The sequence below is a fragment of the Psammomys obesus genome, unplaced genomic scaffold (genome assembly GCF_907164565.1).
Source record: "Psammomys obesus unplaced genomic scaffold, mPsaObe1.curated_primary_1811, whole genome shotgun sequence".
Taxonomy (NCBI): domain Eukaryota; kingdom Metazoa; phylum Chordata; class Mammalia; order Rodentia; family Muridae; genus Psammomys; species Psammomys obesus.
Window position 1 is genome coordinate 7,148,150 of NW_026590859.1, and position 26,704 is coordinate 7,174,853.

General features: G+C 38.4%; 1 protein-coding gene across 3 annotated transcripts in view; it reads right to left on the minus strand.

The window, feature by feature from the left end:
* Window positions 1-26,704, minus strand: part of Gpatch2 (G-patch domain containing 2) — a 156,254-nt gene that overhangs the window by 127,115 nt on the left and 2,435 nt on the right. For all 3 annotated transcript variants that reach the window (XR_008720372.1, XM_055609176.1, XM_055609175.1), the window contains exons 2-5: window positions 20,008-20,724; window positions 15,399-15,460; window positions 12,918-13,100; window positions 12,360-12,439 (exon numbers count right to left, since the gene is read on the minus strand). Coding sequence is in view for 2 of the 3 variants with exons in the window: in XM_055609176.1 (XP_055465151.1) it covers window positions 12,360-12,439; window positions 12,918-13,100; window positions 15,399-15,460; window positions 20,008-20,724 (1,042 nt within the window). In the remaining variant the exon portion in view is untranslated. The remainder of the gene's footprint in view (window positions 1-12,359; window positions 12,440-12,917; window positions 13,101-15,398; window positions 15,461-20,007; window positions 20,725-26,704) is intronic.

Below are 26,704 nucleotides of genomic sequence, written 5' to 3' on the forward strand. Positions count from 1 at the left end.
ATCCTTCACCTGTGTGCCCTCCTGCTGGGAATGGTGGCCAGTGAGCCCAGTGATCCTTTTCCCATCTACCTCTGGAGTTAGAACACTCAGCCACAACCAGCTTATATGTGGAGGCTGGAATCCTCATGCTTGCACAGCAACACGGCAAGCCCTCTTATCACTGAGCCAGGTCCCTAGACACCTGGTCAACCATTTGTCCCTAGTTTCCTGGTATATACAATGAAAAGAACAATAATACCGACCTCCTTAGACTCTTGGTATTAAATGAAGGACATTCACAAAAAAATCAAAGCCCCATTCAGCAATAAGATAATACTAAATACTGTGAAACACTATTACAGCAATGAAGTACTTTCATTAAAGTATTTATATTAAAAAGCTCATATAAAAAGCAAATTATTTAATAATTTGAAATATGCTGCAAAACAAATGAAAATCTAATGTATAGTTCATGATCTCTCAGACAGTTCAAAATGCAAGTTGCACAGTGACAGATACCGTTCTAGCAGGACTAGTGTGGAAGGCAGGACACAGACAAGAGCACCGTACTTTACGCTTGTCCTCTAGACTTTCAAACCCTATGTATCTATTAGTTTTTAAAATAATTGAAATTAAAGACACTAGGTAGGACTGTCCCAGTAAATGTAGCACAGCGGCCATGCAATTAATATTCTTGTGTTTTTCTCCCAAAGCCTGACTAAAAAGCTAGTAAAAGGCTAAAATTTAAGTCCATAAGGACAAAGAGAACAGAAAACAGCATCAAAGACGGAACGAAGGAGCTGTAAGGCTGCTGTGTGGCTTCACACACAAAAGCAAGGCAAGGACACGGCAGCCGAAAGCCAAGGGAAGCACCAGACCCCAGGAAGGCTTGGGAGGGAACTGGGGTGCAGCACCTAAACAGCTACCAGTGCGATATTACGTCCACCCGTCGGGGTGTTGTTGCCCGGATGTGTGTCTGTGCCCATCACAGGTGCCTGGTGCCCACAGAGGCCCAAGGAGTGCATCCAATCTCCTCGCACGGGAGCGGCAGGAGAGTGTGAGCCAAGATGCGGGTGCTGGGGTTCAACGGAGCATGCTGCCAGAGCAGCAAGCGGCCTGAACCACTGCACCATCTCGCCAGCGCTGTAACATCTGGTTTTAATACGCTCATTCTGGCTCCTACTCCTCGGCCCACACATTCATGTCAGCACTGCTACCCTATGTCTCAGCACAAATTCAAAGTTTATCACAGGAAGCTCCAAACTAGGAGGAGCGATTTCTATGGGGCTCCCAGTAGGTTCCGTTAGAGTACTGGAGTCATTGGAACTCTGTATACTGACTGTTCCCTGCAGCCAATAAACTCCATACTATCCTTCCCCTGCTGACCTATGGGGAAACCCTACAGGTGAAAGAGCTGGGGAACTCCCAGTCACAGTCAGCAAGCTCAGCAGCTATCACAATGTTAACCTTCCGTTATTTATTATGGAATACATGGCGATCATAACACTGAAGAACTTAGACATTAATACTTGTTGGAAATGATGTTTCAGTCACACTGGCATCCTAACTAGTTAACTGTAGAAAACATTCTTAGAAACGAGACAGTTAATCACTATCAATGCCTGAAAAAAATGTTAAGTACAGACTTTGTGCTGAGACCTGGACTATCACTTAACAGATGATAAACAGTATAAAACCACAGGTTACCCATGGATGGATGGATGAGTATGTAGGCAGAGGAAGAGAAAAAAGAGGCAAGAGGATGCCATTTCCAATGAAATTTAAAGGTTTTGAAGACAGGGTGCAGAACTTGAATTACTTTTTTTTTCATTATTTTCATTATCATCATCATCATTTACAATTTAGTCCCTTTGTATGCCAGGTGTAGGCCCCTCCCTAATCTCCTCCCAGTCCCACCCTCCCTCCCTTCCTTTTCTTGCCCTATCACTGTTCCCTGGTCTACAGAGATAGGGTAAGGCCTCCTCCCCTACTGTCTGACCCTAGCCTATCGGGTCCCATCAGGACTACCTGGATCCTCTTCCTCTGTGGGCTGGCTAGGTCAACCCACTAGGGAGAAGCACTCAAGGAACAGACAAGGAAGTTCATGTCAGAGACTGTTCTTGCCTCACTAAACTTACCACATGGAGACTGAGTTGTCTATAGACTACATCTGAGCAGGGGACCTAGGTCTTCTCTATGCATGGTCTTTAGTTGATGCATCAATCTCTGCAGTCCTTCCTGGGCCCAGCTTTTTGGCTTTGTTGGTCTCCTTGTAGGGTTTCTGTCACTCCCAGATCCTTCTATATCCTCCTACTTCCATAAGACTCCCTTGCGCTCTGACCAAAGTTTGGTTATGAGTCTCTGCTTCTGCTTCGATGCCTTGCTGGCTGGAGTCTTTCAGAGTCCCTCTGTGGTGGGCTCCCATCCTGTTCCCTGACTTCTACTGCTTCTGGTGTCTATCCTGTTTCCCTCTTGAATGATAATGAAGCATCTTCCCTAGGGTACTCCTTGTTGTTGTTTAGCATCTTTAGGTCTGTAGATTTTATGAGGAAGAGTATGAGCTACTCTTAACGTGTATGAATCTAATAAGAAATGTGTGGACAACAAATGATCTAGCTAAATATGACCAGGGGAAGGGTCTCAAAAGCCATGTGACCATCTGGAAAGGACAGAACTGCCAAAGATCACCAGTAAATCATAAAAACAGAAAAAATAAAACAAAAAAACAAAAACAAAAACAAAAACAAAAGTGAATTTTATTACAAAGGCAATGAAAGTTGTTTCACTGTGTTGTTGCTGTTTTAACTGTTAGATTCCTTATCCCTGGAGTTACAGGTGATAAGGCTTACAAGCCAGAAAAATCAAGAGACCAGGGAAAGTAATGTCCTGCCAACATAAGAAAATGAGACAACAACCTAAGTAGCAAGAGCAGAGCCTGCAGAAAAGGGGCAGCTGTGTTGGACAGAAAAAGAATGAAGACAGGTGTATACCCCAAGAAGATAAAGGGCAAAACAAAGTTCAAGTTCAACTTAGGTACTTGTGGACTAAGATACACAGGTCTGATTACACCTAACCTAAACTATTCCAAAATAAATGTATCAAAAGCTTTCACTGTGTATACAAATGAATCAAAGACTATGTGGCTAAAGTCACAAGCCAGATGTAACATGTTTCTATCAGATGTAACAAAGCTATTAATATGATAAGTGATGTGAAGCATTAAAATGTAACCAAGAAGAGCTTCAGGGTTGTACTCTCACCTGCCCAGGAGGCTGAGGCAGGAGGATGGTCTTGGAATACAGGGGCTAGCTTAGGCAAGTTAATGAAATCCTGTCTCAAAATTAAGAGAGAGTGCTAGGAACGTAGCTTATCGGTAGAGTGTTTCTGTGGCAGGCAGGCAATCTGGTTTCCATCCCCAATACTAAAAGTAGAAAAGAATTAGCCTGCCAAAGATACATGAAAATAAAATTAAATAAGCTAGTAATCTTTGACTTTAAAGGCCACTAACTAGACTAAATAGTATATCCAAGCTAATATGAAATCCTTAAAAATCAGGGACATACTTTTAAATGTTACTACAATATACTGTAACTGATGGATAAAAATATCCCTACAGGTTCAGAATTAGAGATCTGAAACACTTTCATAGTAGACCATCTCCAGTCAATTCCCTGATTCATACATGAAGCTCTAGAAGAAAGATGCTACACTTAAAGAGAACAATAAAAATTTCATCCAACTTTGACTTTATCCCCTAAGCAATGATAATTATCAACCAATTTATTGAACAACAGAAACATTACAAATCTTGTTGGCTTAAAAATGAGCTATACTGTTGGTATCTCTCTCTAGGTTATAAGAACCCCATTTCTTAGATAGTAGGCAGTAAACACCCGACTGGCATGTACAGTACAAGGAAATATTTCCATCTAAATACTTTCCTCATGAATCCTCAGTTTTGCAAATTGACCTTCAGTTGGAGGATGTACGGGTGATTTCAATACAAAAGAAAAAGCTTATTAAATATTTTTTGAAGTACTGTACCCATCATTGATTCTTGAACTTTTTGATAGTATTTGACATATCTAAAGGCAAATTAGAAAACTGAGTTTTATAGACCATCAGAATAATTCCATCAGCAACATAAAAAGCAGAAAACCAGAGTTGAATAAGCCTTGGAAACAGTAAAATGTATGCAGCATTTCTACCTCCCTGATAGAGGTTTAAAAAAAGAGAAAGAAAGTAACAGGGACAGGAATGAGCTCTGTGGAATCATGTCACAAATCAGCAGCAATGAATCTGCTTACACTGAGAAGAGGGACACTGAGACGGGGCTGGCTAACTAGCCCCAGCTAGCCTGGATTCACTTATATGACAAGGCTGACTGACCTTGAACTTTCCATGATCTACCTGTTTCTGCTTCTAGAATACTAGGACTACAGATATGTGCCACCATGCCCAGGCTTAATTTCTTCAAAACAAAAAGGAGTATTTAGAATGCATTTCGGGGCTGGAGAGATGGCTCAGAGGTCAAGATCACACTTGCTGTACTTCCAAAGATCCTGAGTTTAATTCCCAGCAACCACATGGTGGCTCATAACCATCTACAATGTAATCTGGTGCCCTCTTCAGGCCTGTAGGCACACATGCAGACTGAATACTGTATAAATAATAAATAAATAAACCTTTAAAGAATATGTTTCAAAGATTTCTTAGGATACAAAATAGAAACAGTGTTTAGATAGCTAAAATGTAAAATGTATTTTAAGACTTAAACATAGACATGGTAGATTACACCTATAACGGCAGCACTATATTCTAAGGAAAGACAATAAACTGGAGGCCAGCCCAGTGCTTGACGGAAAGCTGATGGCAGACTGAAGCACACAAAGAATCTGTATCCACATAAACAGATACCACCTGCTGATTTAAAATCCACGTTTTTAAAGATTCATCATGGAGTCCGTCCAAAGATAGTAGGGTGTGTAGAGATGTGTGTTTGTGATAAGGCACTTGAAAGGTGGATGCCATCCTTGTCTCCACAGCAAGTTCAAAGCCAGCTTAGGCTACATGAGACTGTTTCAAACAAAAGTCTATAGATACCTAAAAAAATTAATCTGAAGCCATTTCCCTAAGAGTGACCTAAGAATTCATACTGCTGTAATACAATTTGTTTTTTAATACAGAAGGTATGGTGTCTGAGTAGCCATAGGGCAGAGGAGAACATACACTCTTACTAACTTTTGGTATAATCACTATGACTATACATTAAACATGACAGTCCATATAAATAGTTACCACTTAACAAGATTTGTTGATGCCAATCCAGGCTGCTGAAGAAACAGGTGTGAGGAACGTACCTGCTTGCTCTTTCCCTTAGATCAGCGGTTAGGTCAGAGTGACCTGAGTAATGGCACTAGATGAGCTAAGGCTGAGAATCACTGCAGTCTACAAATTTTACTCAATAACTTCCATTTCCTACAATTATCCTTCTAATTGTGTGTCAATGCCTCCCCAAACACTATGCTACTTTTATCTGCTTACTCTTCTCCAAACAAGAGATGCCATGTTAGTCTAATTCACAGCTTAGCATGCAAATAGTAATAGCATTGTTCAAACTGGTGTAGGCAGTATTGACCAAACTTTGTCGAATAAATGGACACCACTCACATATTAAGACAAAATATTCAAATGGTAAATTAAGGCTCAGTCCCTCTGGCTCATATTTAATGGAGAGATAGAACGGAACTTATATCTGTAATAATCTTATTTTATAATTATCTAACCTACTTTCTATGCACCTATCAGTGGGGCCAGGGCTGACATGGCCACACAAGATTACTCTGGACTTTGATCTAATTCCTGCCCTATTTATCTAAATTCTGCTATACGCCCCTCCATTTTTATCTAAGCAAGCTGTCTAGTCCATAGTATGTGAGACTTGAGCCCTGACTATGCCTTCATGCCTGCCATTGCCTGCTGAAGATGAGTTAGTGAGCTTGAACTCATTCTTTAGGAATCAACTAAGGCATCCCGAGCATATCTTCCCAGAATTTTACCAAGTGGCTTCAAAAAATACAGTAAACATAGGAAATGATTTCGTCATAGTTGAACAAATGTAGCAATATAAGAAGAAGATGACTTTCCTTGGAAGGAAAAGGAGGAAAGTAAATGAAGATGGAGAAGAGAAAATTAGAAGTGGACAACATTAAAGGTAAGAATACACCAGGAGCCAATTATTAATCCAATGGAAGCCATAAATACTTATTCCAGCACATCATGAATGCAGCTGCCGTTCAAGCTAGAAGACTGATGTGGCTATCTTAACACAACTCAGACTTAAATATGGTAAACAGAAATGACCACTTCTTTAGGGAGAGAATTTATTTATTAGCAACATGACAGCAATATAAAGAAACTTTCAAATCTTATTAATTTTGGTTTACCAAAGGAAAAACAATTTAAGAATTGAACACAAACCTACATTATAGGAATGTTAATCGTATTAATAAGTGTATAAACAGTACACAGAAAGAATCCAGCACATACCAAGCATTGTTATATGCACTTCCCATGGCACACTTCCACCATTTTAAAGATCACAAATCCAAATTGCAACAAATGAAGCTACACCTATACTAAATTCATCATGAGAGGCAAGCATAAATATTTTAATCTATGGAAAAATATATGGGGTCACATTTTGTACCATTAAACATCATAATTGATTACCTTTATATGGTTTTAAAGTTTTCAATTATATAGAGAACATAAGCATTCAAATGCAATTAAGTGAATGAATTAACATACTACTATACACCACTATATATATCTTTGTTCACATTTAATAAAATAATCCAAGAATATAAGTATTAATGTTGATCCTATGCAATTAGACGGTATAAAATATTATGAGACTTACATTTTCAATTATCAATTATGGTTATTAAATATTTACAAAATATAAAATAACATCAAAATAAAAAACTAAAAGCAAACTGACACTACTAGATTTCTTATAACAATTGCTATCATTTTATTAATTTGTACTTTTCTATACAGAACCAATTTTATCTCAAAAATTTCTACGATTAAAATACCTTGAAATTTAGATCTCAAGCTGATGTTGAGAAGAAAAATGAAATTAACATAATTAGCATTCTGAACATATAACTCTCTAAACATATATTCTCCAAAGTCTCCAAAAAAATGTTCTAGGAATATAAATTTCCAGGCAGTAGGTGATAATAAAGGATTCAGCTGCTGAATTCCACTAAAAAAGCTTAGATAATAGTCACCTTATAATCAAAATATAGTTGCAGACACAGGCTGTGTCATTTTACATCACTTTAGATTTATTTTCTGTCATAAACTCTCTTCTCTTTGACTAGTCTGAGAAAATGGGTTATTTAAAATCCCTATTCAAACCAATTCCATTTAAAACAGGCCTTCTCAGTAAAAGGCTATAAAAAGCCTAACTGTTGCTACTCTAAAATCTTAAGAAACTGCACCACAAACACTGAGCGGGACACAAAGAGTTCACTACAGTAAGATTGCCACTGTCAACATAAATCCATTAATTAATTCAATTAATACCTACAACAGTCATTCACGGGCGGCCTCTGCATGAACTGCCTCAAGGGCTAGAACAGCTAACACCTCCTCTGCTCTGAGTGACACAGGTACTCTAAGTATGAAGAATGTGACATGACATTTTATATTAAGGGATAACATTCAGGCTTTGTGCAACGTAAACTTGAAAATGTAGACCTAAGAAATCAACTAAATCAGATTCATTTCTTGACAAACACCATCAGTATCTTACATGTTATAATCACACAAAAACTGGTCTTCAAGCAACCATAAAACTTTTAAACACAGCCCGCTATCTTGCCACTTTGTCTTACATAATACTAATTTTCAAATATTGTGTTTTAACATGTCTTTCTCAATCTTTCAGCAGTCTTCACAACTTGAATAAGTTTAGTGGATATTAAGCCTGTAGATGAATCATTAGTTCAAGACAATATCAGAACAGACTTTAAAAGGCTCTCACTGACAAAAGACATAGATCCACTAGAATACTCAGAAGCGGATGTCCTGAAGCAGGTGTGCTGGTATGTACCTTCAGTCTCGGCACTAAGAAGAGGCAGGCAGATTTCTGTGAATTCAAACCCAGTCTGGGCTACATAGTGAGTTCCATGCCAGTCAGGGGTACACAGTTAGACCCTGTACAAAACACACAGAATAGGCCATCCTGGGTACATGGAAAGCTGCCCTTTAGTAATGGTACTTGAATTCATGCTGTAAGGATAGCCTCCTTGAACTTGATTCCATTACTGTGTTATCATTCTGAGTTGCACTTAATGAATAAATAAAGTCTATAAAATCAGGAATTCAGGGTCTTAGTGAAGCCCCTAGGACATTCCATGGAAGTTAACGATTCTCCTAAAATTAGGTGGTAAAAGGCTGGCTATCAGAGCACCAAGAAACTGGAGTTTCTAACCAGACAACAGTAGTGATTCTCTGTTCTGAGACAGGGTCTCATATGATACAGGCTGACTTCAGGTTTGCTAGTGTCAAGGTTGATCTTTTAACTCCTGATTCTCTGGCCTCTGCCTCTCAAGTGCTGGTATTACTAGTATGTACCACCATGCCCAGCCAAGTAGTTCTCATCAACAGCAAATTCTCAGGACATGTACTCTCAAATATATATATATATGTATATGTATTTGTGGGTATTCATATATATATGGACACTTTTTTTTTTTAAAAAAAAAAACAAGACTGAATTCAAACCTCATAAAGTCTAAATGATTTGGAGGGAGGGGACTTAAAAGAAATGGCTGTATATCTTGCAGTTCAATTTTGAGTACTTGATAACCAAAAATTCATTCAGAAAAATTCTTCAGACTATATTAAAGAAGTCAGATCAAACATAAATAAGATACAAAAGAAACCTAAAGGTCTAATAAAAAAAAACTCTATTAAGGTAATATCAAATTATATATAAATTATGAATCAAAAAGTTTAAAGTCAAATTCTACACTTAGATTCATGATAAAAACGTAAGTTGCAATACTGGCTAATATGTTTATTAACTGCAGCAACAGCAGCAATTATTACTTATTATCATATACTATGTGCCAAAGATGGATCTAGCCTATTACGTTTACCTCATTTAAGCCTGATAACATTTCTATAAAGTAAACATTGTCCAAGTAATACTGAGACCCACCGTGAAGTCAAAAACACATGACTTCAAGGTCTCTAACACTCTACAACAGTGGCTCTCAACCTTCCTAATGCTGTGACTCTTTAGTACAGTTCCTTGTGTTGCGGTGACCCCCAACCACTAAATTATTTCTTTGCTACTTCATAACTGTAATTTTGCTACTGTTATGAATCATAATGTAAATGTTTGATATGCAGGATATCTGCTATGCAGCCCCTGTGGGGGTCAAGACTCCCAGGTTGAGAACCAGTGATCTACAATACCACTGTTTTCTTGTTCCTCCTTGCAGATTCAACCAGCTACAATTTATTTGTAACCTGAAAGCCAATACTCAGAATCTTTACAGATAATTCATGGGTGTGTACACAACACTGAAAAATCTGAGCTCCCTCACAAATGAGCACTCTCATCTGAAAAGGAACAAGGACCCGGCCTCCTTACTGCAGTTCTCATTCTGTAAACAAGTGTCCTTTGTATGAGCTACTAAGTACTAGCTAATTGATATTTCTGTGCTTTTTCTGGTTATTTTACTGCTTTCAATGGTGGCCCCAAATTCAGGCTGTTATTCACAAGTTCCATGATCATGAATCAGCAATACACAGCAAATGCCTTTAAACATAAATACACATGTAACATTATATAGCAGCAGCTGATGAGAACATGGGGACCCAAGACCCACAGGAACCTAAACCTGACTTCGCTGTAAGAGCAATGGTTTCCTATTCCTTAAGGAAGAACAATGACTTCACTGAATAAGCCTATATGGAATAAGAACAATCAACTGAGAACGTCCCATACTTTAGCTAGTTTCCCGCTGCCATTTCCTCCAAATGCACTTCATCACTGTATGTGTGCAGGAATCACTTTACCCACTTAAGACCCTCTGCTGCCATTCTGCTTAATGGGTTGGAGCTATACAGGTTGGAATCTGCCCATAACATTAATCTTTCTTAAATACACTTTGGCGTCCAGTGTGAATCTACACTAACTGAATTTAATTTCTTATTACAAGAAATAACTGATACCCCTTAATGATGACTGCCTTAGCAGGTTAAAAGTGTTTAAGGTAGAAAGCTATGTATATTATGTGCAAAACCAGAGAGAACTGAAAAAATATCAGCAGAAACTGAAAATCTTACCTGTCTTGCCCAAGTCAGAGATGTCAGTGGGGGAAAATATATAGTAAGAATTTAAACAAGGACAATTCAGGGTTGAGAAAGAAAACCTTAAGGAGTATTTGCAGTAAAATTTTGAGCAGGAGAATACATCATGGCCTAACACACTCGTTTCATGTTAAACACACATACAGAATATCTCCATGAAGTGAGGTCTAATCATCTAGTTACAACTTAAGACAGGGAAGGTGGCTTTCAGTATGGTGAAGCCATATGTCATCAACAGCATGAAGCTAGCCTATCAGTGTAATAGCTTCTATAAAGTACCACAGTGAGATTGCAATAAGCCTAGAAAATGGGGTACAAATCCCAGCTATGCTCAAGCAAGCAGTGGGCCAAAAATAAAAATAGGTAAAACTGAGCCAAGAATGAGATAGCACTCGTCCAGACTCAAGACTGCTGAGGCAAAGTTCACAGGCTGGGTTACAGGGACTTATACAGACCTAAAGAACAGTGACTACACAACACAAAAGCATTTCTGTAATTCAGAAAAAACACAGACTGTTGCTCTGAGACACAGTATAAAATCCTCACTACAATCACTAAGAATATCATTGCACTTTAAAAGTGGGAAGGTCAGAGGGCGCACCTTGCACTGTGTCATCTTCGATCTCTCCAGAGATGCTGTCTTACATTCCTGGTTACTTCATTCTTAAAGCTTTCACACCACAATAATCTTAGGTAAAAGTAATGTCATCTTTAAGTTTCCTTTCCAATCATATTTAATTTAGCCATTAAATGAATGCCGTTACAACAAAACCATACAATATGAAAACATTAAACCACAAAGACTTTATCACTTGTAGGAATTTGAGAAAATATTAATCATTTAAAAAAAGCCATTTTCATGAACACAAATGGCTTGAACCGGTAAAATGTAAGAATTATACCACCATTGGAAATATTTTATTTCCTCCCTGCTCGGTGAAAATGAGCTTAAGCAAGTATTTGTAAAACTCAATGGCACACATGGTCTGCCATCCTAAGGATGAACAAGCATCTAGCTTTAGATACGACAGAGTCGGTCATGTAGTATTGTTAAAACACACGTTTCACATGATCTCATCAAACTCCAAGCCAGTGAGGCAGCTGTGACTAGAGTCAGACACACACCACTGAAGCTGTGACAGCAGTTTGCAGACTATATTGTCCTCACCGTGCTGTTCTAGAGGTAGATGACTCTTGTAGTATAACATAAACTACAACAACAGGATTAAAATACAGAACAGTTATCCAAGGACCAAGTAAATTGAACAAAAGATAAACTTGAGCAAAGATTATCAACCTCACCTATTACTTACATCAGGCCTTATTAAAATACCCTGAGTAGAGCACAATTGTTTTAAATAATGCTGGTATAAAAGACTTCTTTAAAAATGAATCATATATGGCAACACATAATTTTTTATTTACAACAGTTGGATATTAAAACTGAATCTTAACCAATTATACTTGGTTCAAATATTGTTTTCAACTTTCTATCTTTTGTTAGCATTTGGCAAAGCAAACAATACAGAAATAGATCCAATGTTAAAAACCATAAAAGAAAAAGTAGATAAAATATACAGTAGTTTGCATCTACCCTGGACCAACCTACATCTCAGGGAAGCCTCCCCAGTCAGATTCACTTCTGGCTAAAAGAAAGAACACCAGTCCTGCAGCAAAAACAGCCCCAGGTCTGCATCAAAGAGGCTCGCACTTCAGTGTATTCCTCCGGGGAAGAGGACAGGAGCCAGGTTCCCTCGAATGCCATTCCCCAGTTGTTCAAAACGTAACTAATTTATTAGCATTAGAAGATTTGGCTTATAGGGGAATCTCACTGGTCCAGTTTGTAGCCTACAAAAAAATGGATTATTTTTAAGTATAACATTACAATATAAATAAAGGATGAGGATGTGGCTTTTTATTCCACAAAAATGGAAATATTTCCAAACATGGCAAGTCAATAAAAAAGCATGCAGCATGCCTACCATTGAAGGCGGAGACCCTCCAGATTTTTTAATATTCTTTGAAGGCATTCCATGAAGGCAACTGAGTCTAGCTTGGAAACCTGAGGAATCAAACAGTCAAGTTAGTTGATACTGTGATCACTGGAGCATAGAGGAAGGTCCTATCAACAAATAATTAAAACTAAGTTGCTGATAGTGATGAATACCAAGAATATTATTGGAGACAATGTGAAAGTCACACCTAAAGGAACTGAGTAATTCCCAGCAGGGCTCTACCACTCTGACTCAACTAACTCATATTCACACCTCAGAACTCTTTCTCCCAACTCATACTCACACCTCAGAACTCTTTCTCCCAATCCACACTCCTGCTAACACTGTCCAGATGAGCGCAGTGAGGGAGCCAGCACTCTGAATGTGTGAACTGGCTGAAGGCAGTACTTGGATTAGGGTCCAGCACATTTCTCTACAGCACTCTGTGTTTATGTTGTTTCCACTTTGGTGGAATAGTTTGTTTCAGTAACTATTCCAGCAGGAACCGAAAGCTAGTGGAGCCAGAATGCAGGGAGCACTACTGACCTCTTCTGCCAGGCTGTGACATGAGCGGGAAGGAGCCACTCAGGATACTTTCAAACACTGGGTCAGGTAAGTCTTTGTCGAGGTCTGCAGGATCTTCCTTTTCCCACCACGGCACGACTCCAGCAATACCACAGGCTCCTCCTGACTCCTTTTCGTAGAACCAGTCACTCTGCTCATCATCACCTGTGCAGACACAAAAACATCCCCCCAAAGCCTCAGCTTTATCACAGAAATAGACATTTACAAAATAAAAATTACTCACTAATGCTGACATGGGGATGCCTTGGTGTAACCAGGGTATTAGAAATAATCATTAAGTCCACTTAACCTCAGTGAGTGCCAACATTCATTCTGTCCTTCTCTTAAGGAATTATTAAGAACTACAAAGAGACTTAAACATATAAAAATGATTAAAGTATAGAATGTAGACAACTTATAAAATAAGAGGCAAGTGAGAGTTTACCTCTTCCTAAGACCCCCAGGAGCTACCAGTACTGATAGTTTGTTTGCAAGGGGTTTTCATACGTGAATGATTATTTTTGCTTTTAAGAGACTTCTAATTTTGATACTTCTTACTACCTTACTAAAAAATTTTTAAATAGAAAACCACAAACATGAAGTAAAAGCAATGTTTAAAAAAAAAAGCCTAAATTTAAGCTGAGAAACTGATTTAGTTCAAATACACAGTGAAAGTTAAAAGCAATTATAAAATGGGAATCACAAGACTGAATTAGGAAACTAATAAAAATATTTTGTTAAAAATACTAGTTACAAAATATAAATATTAACATTTCATAAGAGGTAAATCAAATCGTCTAACAGGTTTACTGACTGTAAGCAGGGCTCTCTTGATACTTCCTAACTTCCATCTGAATTGCCATTATACGATGCTGTGCCAGGGACTGATGCATGCCTAATCCCACCACTTTCCCTGGAAGGTGGAGGCACAGTTCCAATACGTAAGGCCAGTTTGCACTATGTAAACATAAAACCTGTCTCAAAAACAAAAGCAATCAAAAAGCTACTCTAGAAAAATGGAAGTTGTTTGACATCGCTTGTATATGATTATGCAACATTATTCTTAAAAAGTAAGTTAAATAGTCATTAAAAGTTTAGGCAAGGAATCAGATAGGTGAATTAAAAATACATTGTACTATAACACTGAGAAAGTCACTTCAGCTGTATTAGTTTCCTCACTTAAAAAAATTAAAATTGGGAATTCCTGCAGTTCTTAATGAATGAAATGAAGTGAGAAAAAAGTAAATTAAATGCTATGAAATCCCTTAGCAATGTGAGACACAATAAACTCATAAAAACTGTTGCTATCTCTACTCAAACCAGTGCCTTCTAAAGAGTGTCAGGCTTAGCAAGTTCCTTTTCATGAAAATTTAGCATTGTACTTGATCATATTACCAACATGCATAACCTGGGTAAGATCCATATTTTAAGAAAAGTTTATTACATCCCAGACAAAGCCTCAGTTTCATAAGGATATGGCTTTGCAAACAGTCATATACTTGTAAGTGAAAGAATGGCTGTCACATCTGCTTTCCTTACCAGGGAGGTTTGAGAGAAAGCATGGGCAACATTACTGTGGTTGTTTTCCCACAAAGCCACTGCGTGATTTGTAATTTAATTGTCCTGTTCTACAGAACATACTTTGTGCTAATGCGGTCTTTGCATTGTTGGGTTGCTTTGGTTTTTGAGACAGGGTCTCACTAAGTAACCCTGGGTGGTCTAGAACTCATAGAGACCATTTGCCTGCCTCACCTCTAAATGCTAGGATTAAAGGCACAGCCTGCCATTCCTGTCCCTAAGAAAAAAAGATACCTCTGCAATAAGCACAAATAGGGTTAGCTCAACTTTATGATTTGTACAATGAATAAAAGAAAACCAGGCTGACATGACCAAATGACATAACCCCAAGTAAGGGTGACTCATGAGTTAGTAGGGTTTAAATCATTCACAGCTTCAAAAAGTACTTCCATGTTGAAGTGTGAAGACTCCGCAATTCTGCAGGATAGAAAAGACCTAAGATGTAAGATAGTTCTGATTAATAGCTTATAATATTGAATTAATAGAGACCATTTAATTACATCAGTGGGATAGTATAAGTGTGACAAATGAATGAAAATAAAAATCATTGCAAATCCACTCTTTGAATGCTTGAAGTTTTACAAACATTTAGAATAAGGAGAAGAATAAGGATCAACATCTGTCAATCTTGCTAGAAGGTATCAAATTGCAAAGAGTAAGTGTGCAAAGCTTAATTAACAGCACATGCTACTTTTTAGATGTAATCTGTGCCGGGTCAGGAAGCCAAGACATTCCCAAGAGTGCAGAAACCAGCCACAGTACAAACACCAGTCGTGAAATAGCATCTGCAGTGTCAAAGAGTTCCTGCTGGCAGCTTATAAAATAACCAGTAACAGCACAGGTTTAAAAGGACTTTGCTTAAAGAGGGGAACAGTGTCTCAGTACCTTGTCGTCCCTCATCATTGGTGAACAGGCCGGCATCAGTACTGCTCAGACTGCTGGAGTCACTGTGACAAGGGAAAGAAAAATGCAACAGATCAAAAGAACAACTGATTCCTCCGTTGTGAAATTTTAAAAAGACATGGCTGCTCAGATATGGAACTCTAACCTGACAAAGACATGGAAAAAAAAATCTTACTGCAAATCAAATCAAACTGCAAATATCCCAGTTCTATTAACCACAGAATATATTATTTTGCACATAAATCTCCAGGAATCTAGTGGTACCTGGACAGTTCGCCAGAAGTGACTGCAAGGTGCTGACATGTGGATGCACTCTATTATCTACTTTCATCAGGATGCTCATTGCTCCTTTCTTACGCTGTGTTGTCCAATTAAGCGTGAGCCTGAAACAGCAGTGCTCACTGGGACAGCAAAGTCCCAGTCAGAAGCAGGCTGAATTTCCTTCATCAGAAACACAAAGGCCTGGCTGAAATGACTTCCACAGCACATCTGTAAATAGTCTAGAAAAGCCGCTCTAAAAGCTTACAATGAGAAAAGAGTTTATGATGGTGGCTACCCATCACTGCAAAGTCAAGCAACAATGTGTGTGTTAGCCATTAAGATGGGCTCTCACACGGTGGCACACCTATAATCCAAGCACTCAGGGAAACAGAGGCAGGCAGATCATTGTGAGTTCAAAGTCAGCCTGGTGTACAAATGGAATCTAGGACAGCCAAGACAGGAAAACCTTGTCTGAAAAACAACAACCAAAAAAAAAAAAAAAAGAGAGAGAGAGAGAAGGCTTCTTCTGCATAAACTGGAGAATAAGATACAGGTTCAAATTTAATATGGAAATAAATAACAAATAAATAACAAATATTCAAAAACACCTAAACCGTTAGTAGCAGTACAGTGGAAGTTGTATGTGTGTGAGCAATATGAAGAATAAAAGAGCAATCATGAAAAGCTTAGTATCTAGGAAACTGAATGTCACTCTTTAAAAGCCTCTTATGAATTTACTCTTAATTCTTGATTTTAACCAACCATGAAATTGTCACTGATTTTTTTAAAACTAAAATGGTGGTTCATGCCTTTAACCCCAGCACTCAGGAGGCAGAGGAAAGAGGATCTCTGTGAGTTCAGGGCCAGCCTGGTCTACAAAGTAAGTCCAGGATAGCCAGGACCTGTTACACAGAGAAAACCTGTCTTGAAAGAACAAAACAAAACAGAACAAAACAAAATAGCCTTAAAATAAAAAGGGTTTGTGTATGTGTTACCTGTCTGCGTATGTAGATGCCTGTGTGTCTGTGTGTGTCCGTGCGTGCGTGTGTGGGTGCATCCGTATATATAAAGACATTAAGATATGTATATGGAGGTCAGAGGACAACTTATGGGAGTCAGTTTTCTGCTTCCATCATGTGAGTTCTGAAAATCAAACACAGGGCATCAGGCTTGGTGCAAGTGCCTTTACTCTCCAGCCCAAAGTAAAATATATTCAGTCTATTACTATATAAAACAATATAGCCTAGCTTATTAAAAATCAGGCACATTAGCCTATTTTAAAATATTATAAGCTTTTTGTGATGAGAATCATTGCTAGTACCTAAATCCACATACTTTTTGCATAGAAAATACCACATTTTATTTGCTTTTTTTCAAAAATAAACTTTTGAAAGGTCTAAGAATTTGTCAAGATATTTTTTCCTAAAAGCTCTAATTACGACTTCTTTTTTCAACATTCTTCAAATTGACTGTCTGAAATTTCCTATACAAAAATAGAAAATACTATTTCTAAGGCACTGCAGCCATGCCATCCTATTTCCAAAGACAGACAGGCTTGGATGAAAATGACGAACACCTGAGAAGTCTGACCTCCATGCTATTAGGAGGGGTCCAAACGACATTAGTGCTTTTCATGGTTTCCTTACAGCCCAGGCCAACATACCTCAGGACAATTCGTCTTCTGAACCGCCCTTCCCCCCGGCCAAGAGGAAAAAAAAATGTATTTCCAATTCAAAACCCCTCAGATTCCACAAAGGCATACTCTCTATATAGTGCCCCTGGGAAGTCCAGTGTAACACTTTACAATCAGATCAGCCATATTCTTCAATCCGACCAATGCTTTCTGAATACAAGCCAGGTTAACTGACTGCAGTGAGCAAGCATTTCACAGCCTGCAAATAATGAGGCAATTCACCATTTCTTTTTTTTTTTTTTTTTGCTGTCGTAGTCTTCTAGGTTCAGATCTACCATCTTCTGACCTAATATACGTATAGCCAGGTACACCTTTTCATTCCCCAAAGCTAATGGCCATCACAATTCAGCTGCAAGATGCAGTACCTCTTCTCTTTTTGGAAATGACTCTTGTAACTATCGCTGGGTCAAGAATATATTCATGAGTAAAGGCACACACATTAATGTTAGTCCTTTCTTTCATTTGGTTCAATTTTTGTTTTTTCTATGAATAAAAATCAGGCTTCATCTGAAAGCACTACCTTCCCAGTACTCCCTGCTGCTCTCTACTCCAGAATTTATTTTCCTACCACAACACATATCCATTACCCTCTACCGTGTGGACTGAGGTCAGTCAAAGGAAATAACACCACTGCCAAGATTATGTTGTGCCAAGTTTCTTCACCGCCAAAAATCCTCATTGCCTATGTGATAGAATACGAGCTACCACAACACATACAGGCCTTCAAGAAACGTTGCTGCGGTGGCCTCGGCCTCTTTATATCCTTGCAGCAATGAGCTGCAGACACTTCACCCTACCCTGATTTGATAATCATGCCATTTCCTTGCTGACTTCCGCTCCTCCCTTTCCTGAAGGAGTCTGAGCTCTAGTTTTGAAATACAGCTCTGTGAGAAGCCGTTACTCATATAGAACATTCCATTCTCAGTATTTGCATGTATGCCTAACCTCGCCCAGGAGCGTGAGAGTCTGTGTTATTAGTCTCACAGCCATCACTGCACAGTGTAGTAGTTAATCAAATGTTTGTCATGCGCATACATGCACGCGCACACACAGCTTTCTTTTTTTTAAGGTTCATTCATTCATGCATTCAGTCAGTGAGTCAGTATTCTGCCTGCAAGGCCAGAAAAGGGCACCAGATCTCACTATAGATGGTTATGAGCCACCATGTGGTTGCTGGGAATTAACTCAGGACCTTTGGAAGAACAGCCAGTGTGCTCTTAACCTCTGAGCCATCTCTCCAGTCCCTTAATTATAAATCAAATCCAAGAAAATATAAACCTTCTTAAAAATGAAAGACTTTGGAAACAGAAGCTACCTTAACCATGTAGCAATCTTTCCACAGAAGAAATCACACTGAACCCTTAAATGGCAATAAAAAAAATGGTATAGAGAAAAGTTTAAAATTCAGGGGAAATATAGTTAATTTTATTTGATTTAAAATATCACATCTAAACTATGTACCTGAGATAAGAACAACTGGGAAAACTGATATAGCACTTGATACTGATTTTCTATTGAACAATGAGGAGAAATAAATTTTGCCTCACAGTTCCAGGGTGAAAAGAGCAAGAAGTAGATCAATAAAAAGTAGGCTTAGAAAACTAAAAGGAGGGGCTTCTAAACCAACCAGAAAAGCAGGTGATCTGTGAATGGCCCAGAGCTTGCACTGTTACATCATGGCCACACACCCCTAGCAGGGAGCAACTGAGCTCACTGCTTTTGGCTGAGTAGTCCTTAGTCACAACCCTGTTTCTATATAAAGATAATAACTTTCTTCTAAGAAACAAACTTTCAAAACCTCTAAAACCTCTTTACTTTCGCTTTACTTTTAAAAGGAAAAACTATGTGAGTAAACTGTCTAACAAAAATATGCTATTAACTCTGACCAGGTTCTCATCCTAAGTATAGTCACACTTATAAACACAAATACACATACACATACACACATACACACACACACACACACACACACACACACACACACAGCCTACAATCACCAGGTTAAATGAGGCCAATGCTACAAGTTAAAAGTCAGATCCTTTCCCCAGAACTATTTTACTATAAGGACGTGTGCTGAGCACGCAGCGGCACTGACTGCGTACAAGCAGCAGCAGCTGGATAAATGGCAAGGCTCACTACCCTCAGACATGAAAAGATCATGTGACAATTAAAACAGAGGTGGCCTGCTGTCTGTGATGGACAGACAGTCCAACTTACAAAGGAATACCACAATTTCCATTTTTCTAAGGAGGAAATCAGCTGCTTCCACACCATCAATCAGATCTTTGTATTTCCCTAAGTGATCAGAATTTCCTGGCAAGCTAGACGATCAACACACCAATCCGCACACATCACAGAGTGTGAACTCTGAACATCAGGAATTAGAATAATGACTATGCACCCTAAAAAGGAAGACAATTATAACACAACCAACACTTTGCATAAATCAAATAAGCAATTTTGCTTGTGTGAAAATTCTATAAATTATAAAAGAAATACAAACCTAGTTACAAAGTAATATCACTATCATTTTGGTAATTTATAATTATCTTAAAACAAAATTAATTAAAATATAAAACACATTCAGCCCCAAGCATGCAGACAAACAAGCTCCTTGGCAGAGGATGGAAAAGTCACCTTTCGCTCATGAGCTCATCGGAGACTTTTTGTTCTTCATACTCCATTTTGTCTTTATTGCTCTGGCTTACTTCTTCACTTTCCAACACTACTCCTTCCTCTTGGGTTTTTGGTCCTTGTCTAATCACTTTCAACTTCCTTTTCTTAACTTTACTCCGGGTAAACTCTGAATACTGGTTAGCCCTATCGTTGTCCATGTCCTGATCTCTGCAGCCTTCAGGAAGCTGGGTCATGGTCCTTTTGCTGGAGATGTCCTGCGGGAGGTCCACGGCCATGCGCTTTACCTTCCTCCTCCGGCGGAGAGTTCTGTTCCCAAGGTTGTCCACAGCGAAATCAGACTCATGCCACAGAAGTCGTTTACCTCGGACACTGTTGTTCAAGTTTGAAGATGGCCGACGCTTGGCCACTAACATTTGGTCATCAGAGTCACTGTGGTCTTTCTTATTGTTGTTGTGGATCTCTCTATAGTCCTTACTTGGCTCTTCTAAACTGGAATCAGAGCCTTCACTTAAGCAGTGGCCACTCTCCCATGAGTGGTGAACATTGTAGGATCTCCGCTTCCTCCCTCTCCTTTTCCTGGCCTGGCGTTTCAGTGGGCAGGACAGATTGCGAGAATGTTCTCCCGTTTCAGCAAATCCACCTCGAGCTTGCTCAGAGCTCTCCTCCAGTGCAGAGACAAGATCGTGAACAAGCTCTTCCATTGTTCTACTGAAATGCCTACATGTTTTAGAGAACAAAAAAATAAAGCCAGTCAGTATTAACCTAGTTTTCCACACAAGCAATTCACCCTAAAGATGGCTATTACTAACCTTCTTTACAAGAGTCTGAAAGGAATACAACTGCACTGTTCAAAGTATGACAGCCCTGATCTGATTCCCTCAAGCAGGAAAGGCTACATGTGAAGGTACACACCTGTCTATAATGCTGGCACTCAGGAAGCTGAGAAAGAAGTATTAAGTTTGAGGTCAGTCTGGGATACCAAGCAGACCCAAGGACACATTCCTAACGCTAGAATCACATCCAGGCAGGTTTAATACGGCGTCAACCTACGGCAGTCCCTGATGGCAGGGACTCCGTAGGTTCAGTTCTTGCTGCACAAGCATGAGGATCTACAGTTAGATCCCCAGCACCCATGTAAAAGCTGGACACGCACCCCAGCCCTCAGGGAGAGACAGGAGGATCCCAGTGAGCTCCAGGTTGAATGACACACTATCTCAAAAAGAACAAGGGAGGGATAATTGAGGAGGACCTTCAGATGTCAAGCTCTGGCCTCTACAGATAACTACGTGAGTGAACACACCCGACACACACGCCCAACAAACACACACACAGGATCCCAGTATTTTTACATGATTATTATGTAATCATAGAAAACATTTTTCTACCTACTGTTCCTCAGTACACAGCTACACCTTTTCTAAAATCAATTACCTTAAGTAATCTCAGTCCCTTAAGTAAAGGAGGCATAAAACCTACTTCTCAAACACTTTACCTCATCACTGCCACAGTATTATTTCCAAAATATAATCAGGTATAAAAAGAAAGTTTAACCAAACAGTGGGTATGTTTAGGCCACTAAACACTCAGAACTAGACAATGTGGAAACTGTATTCAATTCCAAGTTGGAACCTCAGTGGTCTGTAGGGCCATCACTAGCACATTCAGAAGCAATCTACTAAGTCTTTTTGGTCAGCAAGCACCAGCAAAGATGTTATTTTGGAGCTTTTAATAAATTTTGTAGTTCTTTCCAAATTCAATTCCCAATGTTAAGTTACTTGGTGTGACAATATCTCTCTCTCTCTCTCTTTCTCTCTCTATCCGTCATCCATCCATCGATCCATGCATCCATCCATCCATCTATCTATCTACATCTGTTGTGGAAGTTTCAGTTTATGAGATGTAAACATGTTCTCTTTTAATCTCAGGTGTGGGATACAGGAGATGTCCTGAAGATTGGACTAGCCCCAAGGAATCTGAGGACCCTAACCAGCAGGAAGTAGTTAAGGAAAACTACGGCACTTCTCCCCACTAACCTTTCTCTACCTGGAGTTGGGGTATTGGAAAGGATTGGGGTAGTAAAGGGAGGAAGAGACATACAAAACCCAAATAAAATAGTTTTTAAAAGTTCTCTCTCCGTTTTTCAACACATGGTTTCTCTGTATAGCCTTGGCTGTCCTGGACTCACATTGTAGACCAGGCTGGCCTTGAACTCACAAAGATCTGCCTGCCTCTGCCTCCCCTGGTACTGGGATTACAGATGTGTACCACTGTAGTCAGCAGTGTGACAATTTTTAAATGTTCTAGGAACTTCATATGTGTACCTTATGAAAATCATGGCCCATCACTTAAGTTCAATAGGCACCTAGGGTATCAAAATAATCCCACCAGTCTTCTACAGGTCAATAACGCTTATAGAGTTTATAAGATAGTTAGGTAACAAATATTTTGGGCTGTGTAGGCCATATAGTCTCATTATAATGTAAAAGTAGCCATAAATGACTGAGGTGGTTTTCTTTCATTTTAAATAAAACCAAGAGGTACCCAGCAGTTTTCCAGCCCTTGGTCTACATTGTCTCTAGTTACATATTTTAAGCTTTAGCAAGTTCCCTTCAATAGTTTGTAAGTTTTTATTTTCATTTACAAAACCTAAAGACATACATGTGATTTAATGGGTTAACATTTACAGTGCTGTACACATCATCTAACAGGTGAGTTTTTACTATCTGTCAATATTTACTAACTAGATTACATCATTTCCTTCTCACACAGCAACCCTGGAGTGACACACAAAACAGGAACAGCAAGAGACCAGTCCCTGTGACCTAGTAGGCGTGGTTTCAAGGCCCAGCACCAGTGCTTCTCAAGGGCAGCTAGGAACAGCTGCCACAATCCCATCATCCACTCTTTATACCTTTGTTTCACTCTTTAACGGTTAAGACAGGCTTCACATTCAACAATATAAAAGTCAGAGGCTCATGGTTACTTATATGATATACTGTTTCAACAGAAAAAAAAAAAAAAAAAAGGTGTAGAAAACCTAAATCAAACAAGATGCAGGGTAGCACCAATTCCAGGAAACAACATCCCGGGCTGGCAAAATAAAATGTGAGCAGAGGAATTAACACAATGTTGCCATTCACTTACAGGGCTTGGCTGCTTCAGACCTAGCTCCTTTCACAACCTGAATCCATGTCAAACACACCGTGATTCAAGCACATATTGTAAAGAAACTCCAGGAACCATCTGAGATTCCTTTCTTCCTTCAAAGGCTTCAATGTATAACTCTGGCTTTAGTCCACAGCATAGAGACAGCTATGCTTCTCATCCAAACTGGTTATCAAGCTAACAGGAGCTTGAAACTTTGATAACCAGAAGGGCCATTTATTTATTACCTGTGTGTTAATAACTGCCTGTTTGTTTTCTATTATTTTACTTTAAAACCAGTTCTTGAAAAAATGTAATCTGAAAAGCCGATTATCTCTGAATATAATTGTGTATCTTTACATAAAATTCACTTAAACACACTTATATGTATTAAAATTGGGATCCTTTCACTAAAAAGTTCTATCATTGGTACAATAACTGGCTTTTTGAAGACAAGAATGTTCTTATTGAGTGAACAGATCGTTCAAAATTTAATGTTAAGACATGAAATCAATGAATAAATAAGTCTCCTAGTTAAATCACAGCTTAATTTAAAGGCAGTTTGGCATATCACCTCAGATGAGAAAAGGCAGTGGTCATCATGCCTGTTTGTTTCTTGTGTAGCCCCTGGAGAGCTTACACTGAGCTCCTTCCTCAGCTAGAGTGCTAGGTCACAGGCACCAGCATGCTTGCGTTGGTCAGGGGTCTTAACGTTAGAGTAGGCTGACTTCCCTTTAACCCACTGAAATATGATACTCATCAACTGATTATTTTAAATGTCTCATTTATTTTTATTTTATGTGTTAGTGTTTTGCCTACATGTATGTCTGTGCACTTCAAACAGTGCATAAGAAAGCCAGCTGTTGGGGACTCCCCTGGGACTGGAGTTGCAAATGGTTGCGAGATGTCACGTGGGTGCCTGGGTATTGAACCTGTGTCTTCTGAAAGAACCACCAGTAACTCTGATGAGCCATTTCTCCAGCCCATCACCTAATTTTTACTGAAAAAGTACCTCTATAATTAATAAGGTTTAATAAAATATAAACAACATAGCTAAGATTGAAATCAATTTTTCTTAGTATTCCATGAAAACTAAGCCAGCATTATTAAATTCCTACTGTTTCTCTAGAGAAAATACAATATTTTAACTAGAAGAATCCAAATAATTCTATGTATCATTCAAGCATAAGCTGACTAAAAATTACTTTAGATGATTCTTTTAAAACTTCAGAAACACATAAAAATATATTTAATTTCAATTCAGAATTCAGCCACTCTTTGTTCCACTCTAACTTTTCTACAACTCCTTCCAAGAAAAATCCTTGTGGATTAGCCAACAATATTAGTCAATTAATATCATATTGTCTCACATCTTACAGGTAAAAGGACATCAACTGGACAGAGAAATAAAAGCAGACTGTGTTACCAACAGCTCTTGTATCTCCTTTGTTTGGGCAGGTGTCAGTAAATGTGTCAGTAAAGCACTGAACTAAAACACTTTACCCTAAACATATTTTCTTATATAAGACCTTGCCTTATGGAAGAGAAATGAGAAAATATGAGACTTTTCTCTACAAAGCTAGACTTGCCAGACAGAGTTTTAATCTGAATTAATATAAACTCAGTGAACATCACTTAACTTGACATGTTTTTATTCATATGTAAAGTCTCTTCATTTGAACCTCATTTAAAAAAGAAATCTTGGGGAACAGCATTGGGGATCATGTCTAGAGCACCAACTCTATTTACAGATGTTTTCAAGGACATGAATCTATCTGTCAAGGAGTGGGTTATGCTGAACAACATAAAATGTATTTGTTCCAGGACTTGATGAGCCAGTTGTTTTCAAGATGCAGGGCCTCATCTCAGGTTTGTTTACATGTTCCTTTTAGGTACTATTAAGAAGGGGCCATCTTTGAGTTCCTTATCATTTCCTAAAGAAATGTATGTCAGATAGGAAGAGGGACTAAAGGAACAAAACATGGCACACTTTTCTTTCTCCCCAAAGATTTATGTTTTATGAAGAACCAGAAACTGCCCTTAGTCTTAACTTCCTACTTGCATCTTCTCAGAAAGACCAATCTTCCTGTCCCTGTTTTTTTCCTGTCCCTGGCTGCAGTGCAACTCAAGAGCAGTCTTTACCTCGTGATCCTCCTTCCTCATTCTCCTGAGGGCATTACAGGTATGAGCCACCATTCCTAGATTAAAAGGTTCTTACATGACAGTTAAACAAATGTAAGGATAGTAAGAATAAAGTAACCCCAGAAAACAGATAACCCTAACTCTGTTAACTATTTTATTAATAACTACTGCTTCTGAGGCCTCTATTTCTAGAAACTGGTATTACTAGAGGCAGGCATAGACAATTTTTTCAGGAATATTTTTTCTTTTGTCCTTGATACTAGTAAAAATATCAGTGAAACGAGAATATATAACTGTATATCTACTGAATAAATCCATCGGTTAATTAAAAAAACAAACAAAACTTTTCAAATTGGAATTAAAAAGTTTCAGTTAGCAAATATTTGAAAAGGGAAAAACAAAATGAAAGATACTTTATCATCGAGTACATGATCATATGCCCACTGTGATTTGTCTAAAGCATGGACTCTTTCTTCTGCTAAGTTAGACTACTTTATTAATATTAATGACATCTAAATGTAAGATACACTTGCCAAGTGCAACCACAGTTGGCTTTCAAAAATTTAAGGAGAAAAAACCATTTCTGTTTTAGAATCTACAACAGTGGTTTTCAACCTTCCTAATGCTGCAGAACTTCGATACAGTTCCTCATGCTGTGGTGACCCCAACCGTAATATTTTTGTTGCTACTTCATCACTGTAATTTTGCTACAGTTATGAATTATAATGTAAATATCTGATATGCACTCCCTGTGAAAGGGGCATTTGTCACCCAAAAGGGTTGCCACCCACAGGTCGAGAAACACTGGTCTACATAAATATAAATCCAGTATAAACATAGGCAAGAACTGTGATTATGAATGTACAGTATATTATGACTATTCACAAATAAGAAAACTGTGACAAAATTATATACTTCCATATCATGTTAATGATTGCATTTTATTTAAGATTTTTAAAAAACAGCTGTTTAGAAAAGGCTACTTGGCCTTTAAGTACACATATAGCACATAGCCAAAAAGTTCAAATGAAAGTGAAAACATAATAATACAGATTATGACAATGGTAAATAAACATATAAAGAGTAAAAGATGTCACACAAGGGTAAGGGCTACATTTTAAGACTAATCAAACAAAATCCATAAGATTTATCTTAAATATTGAAATTTCTGATGCTCACTGGAACTTAAAAACTTCCTTTCTTAATCATACTGTTATTTATCAAAATGAGTCTTTATCTCAAGCTAGAACAGTAGGGTTGTAGCTTAGAGGTGAAATACTTGCCTAGCATGCTCAAAGCTCTGGGCTCCCCAAACTACCACAACAAAGAAATGGGACTTGTACTAGCCATTTATTAAAAGGCTACATCTTGGGAAAGAGGCATGGCTCTGTAGCAGTTAAGAGTCCTTAAC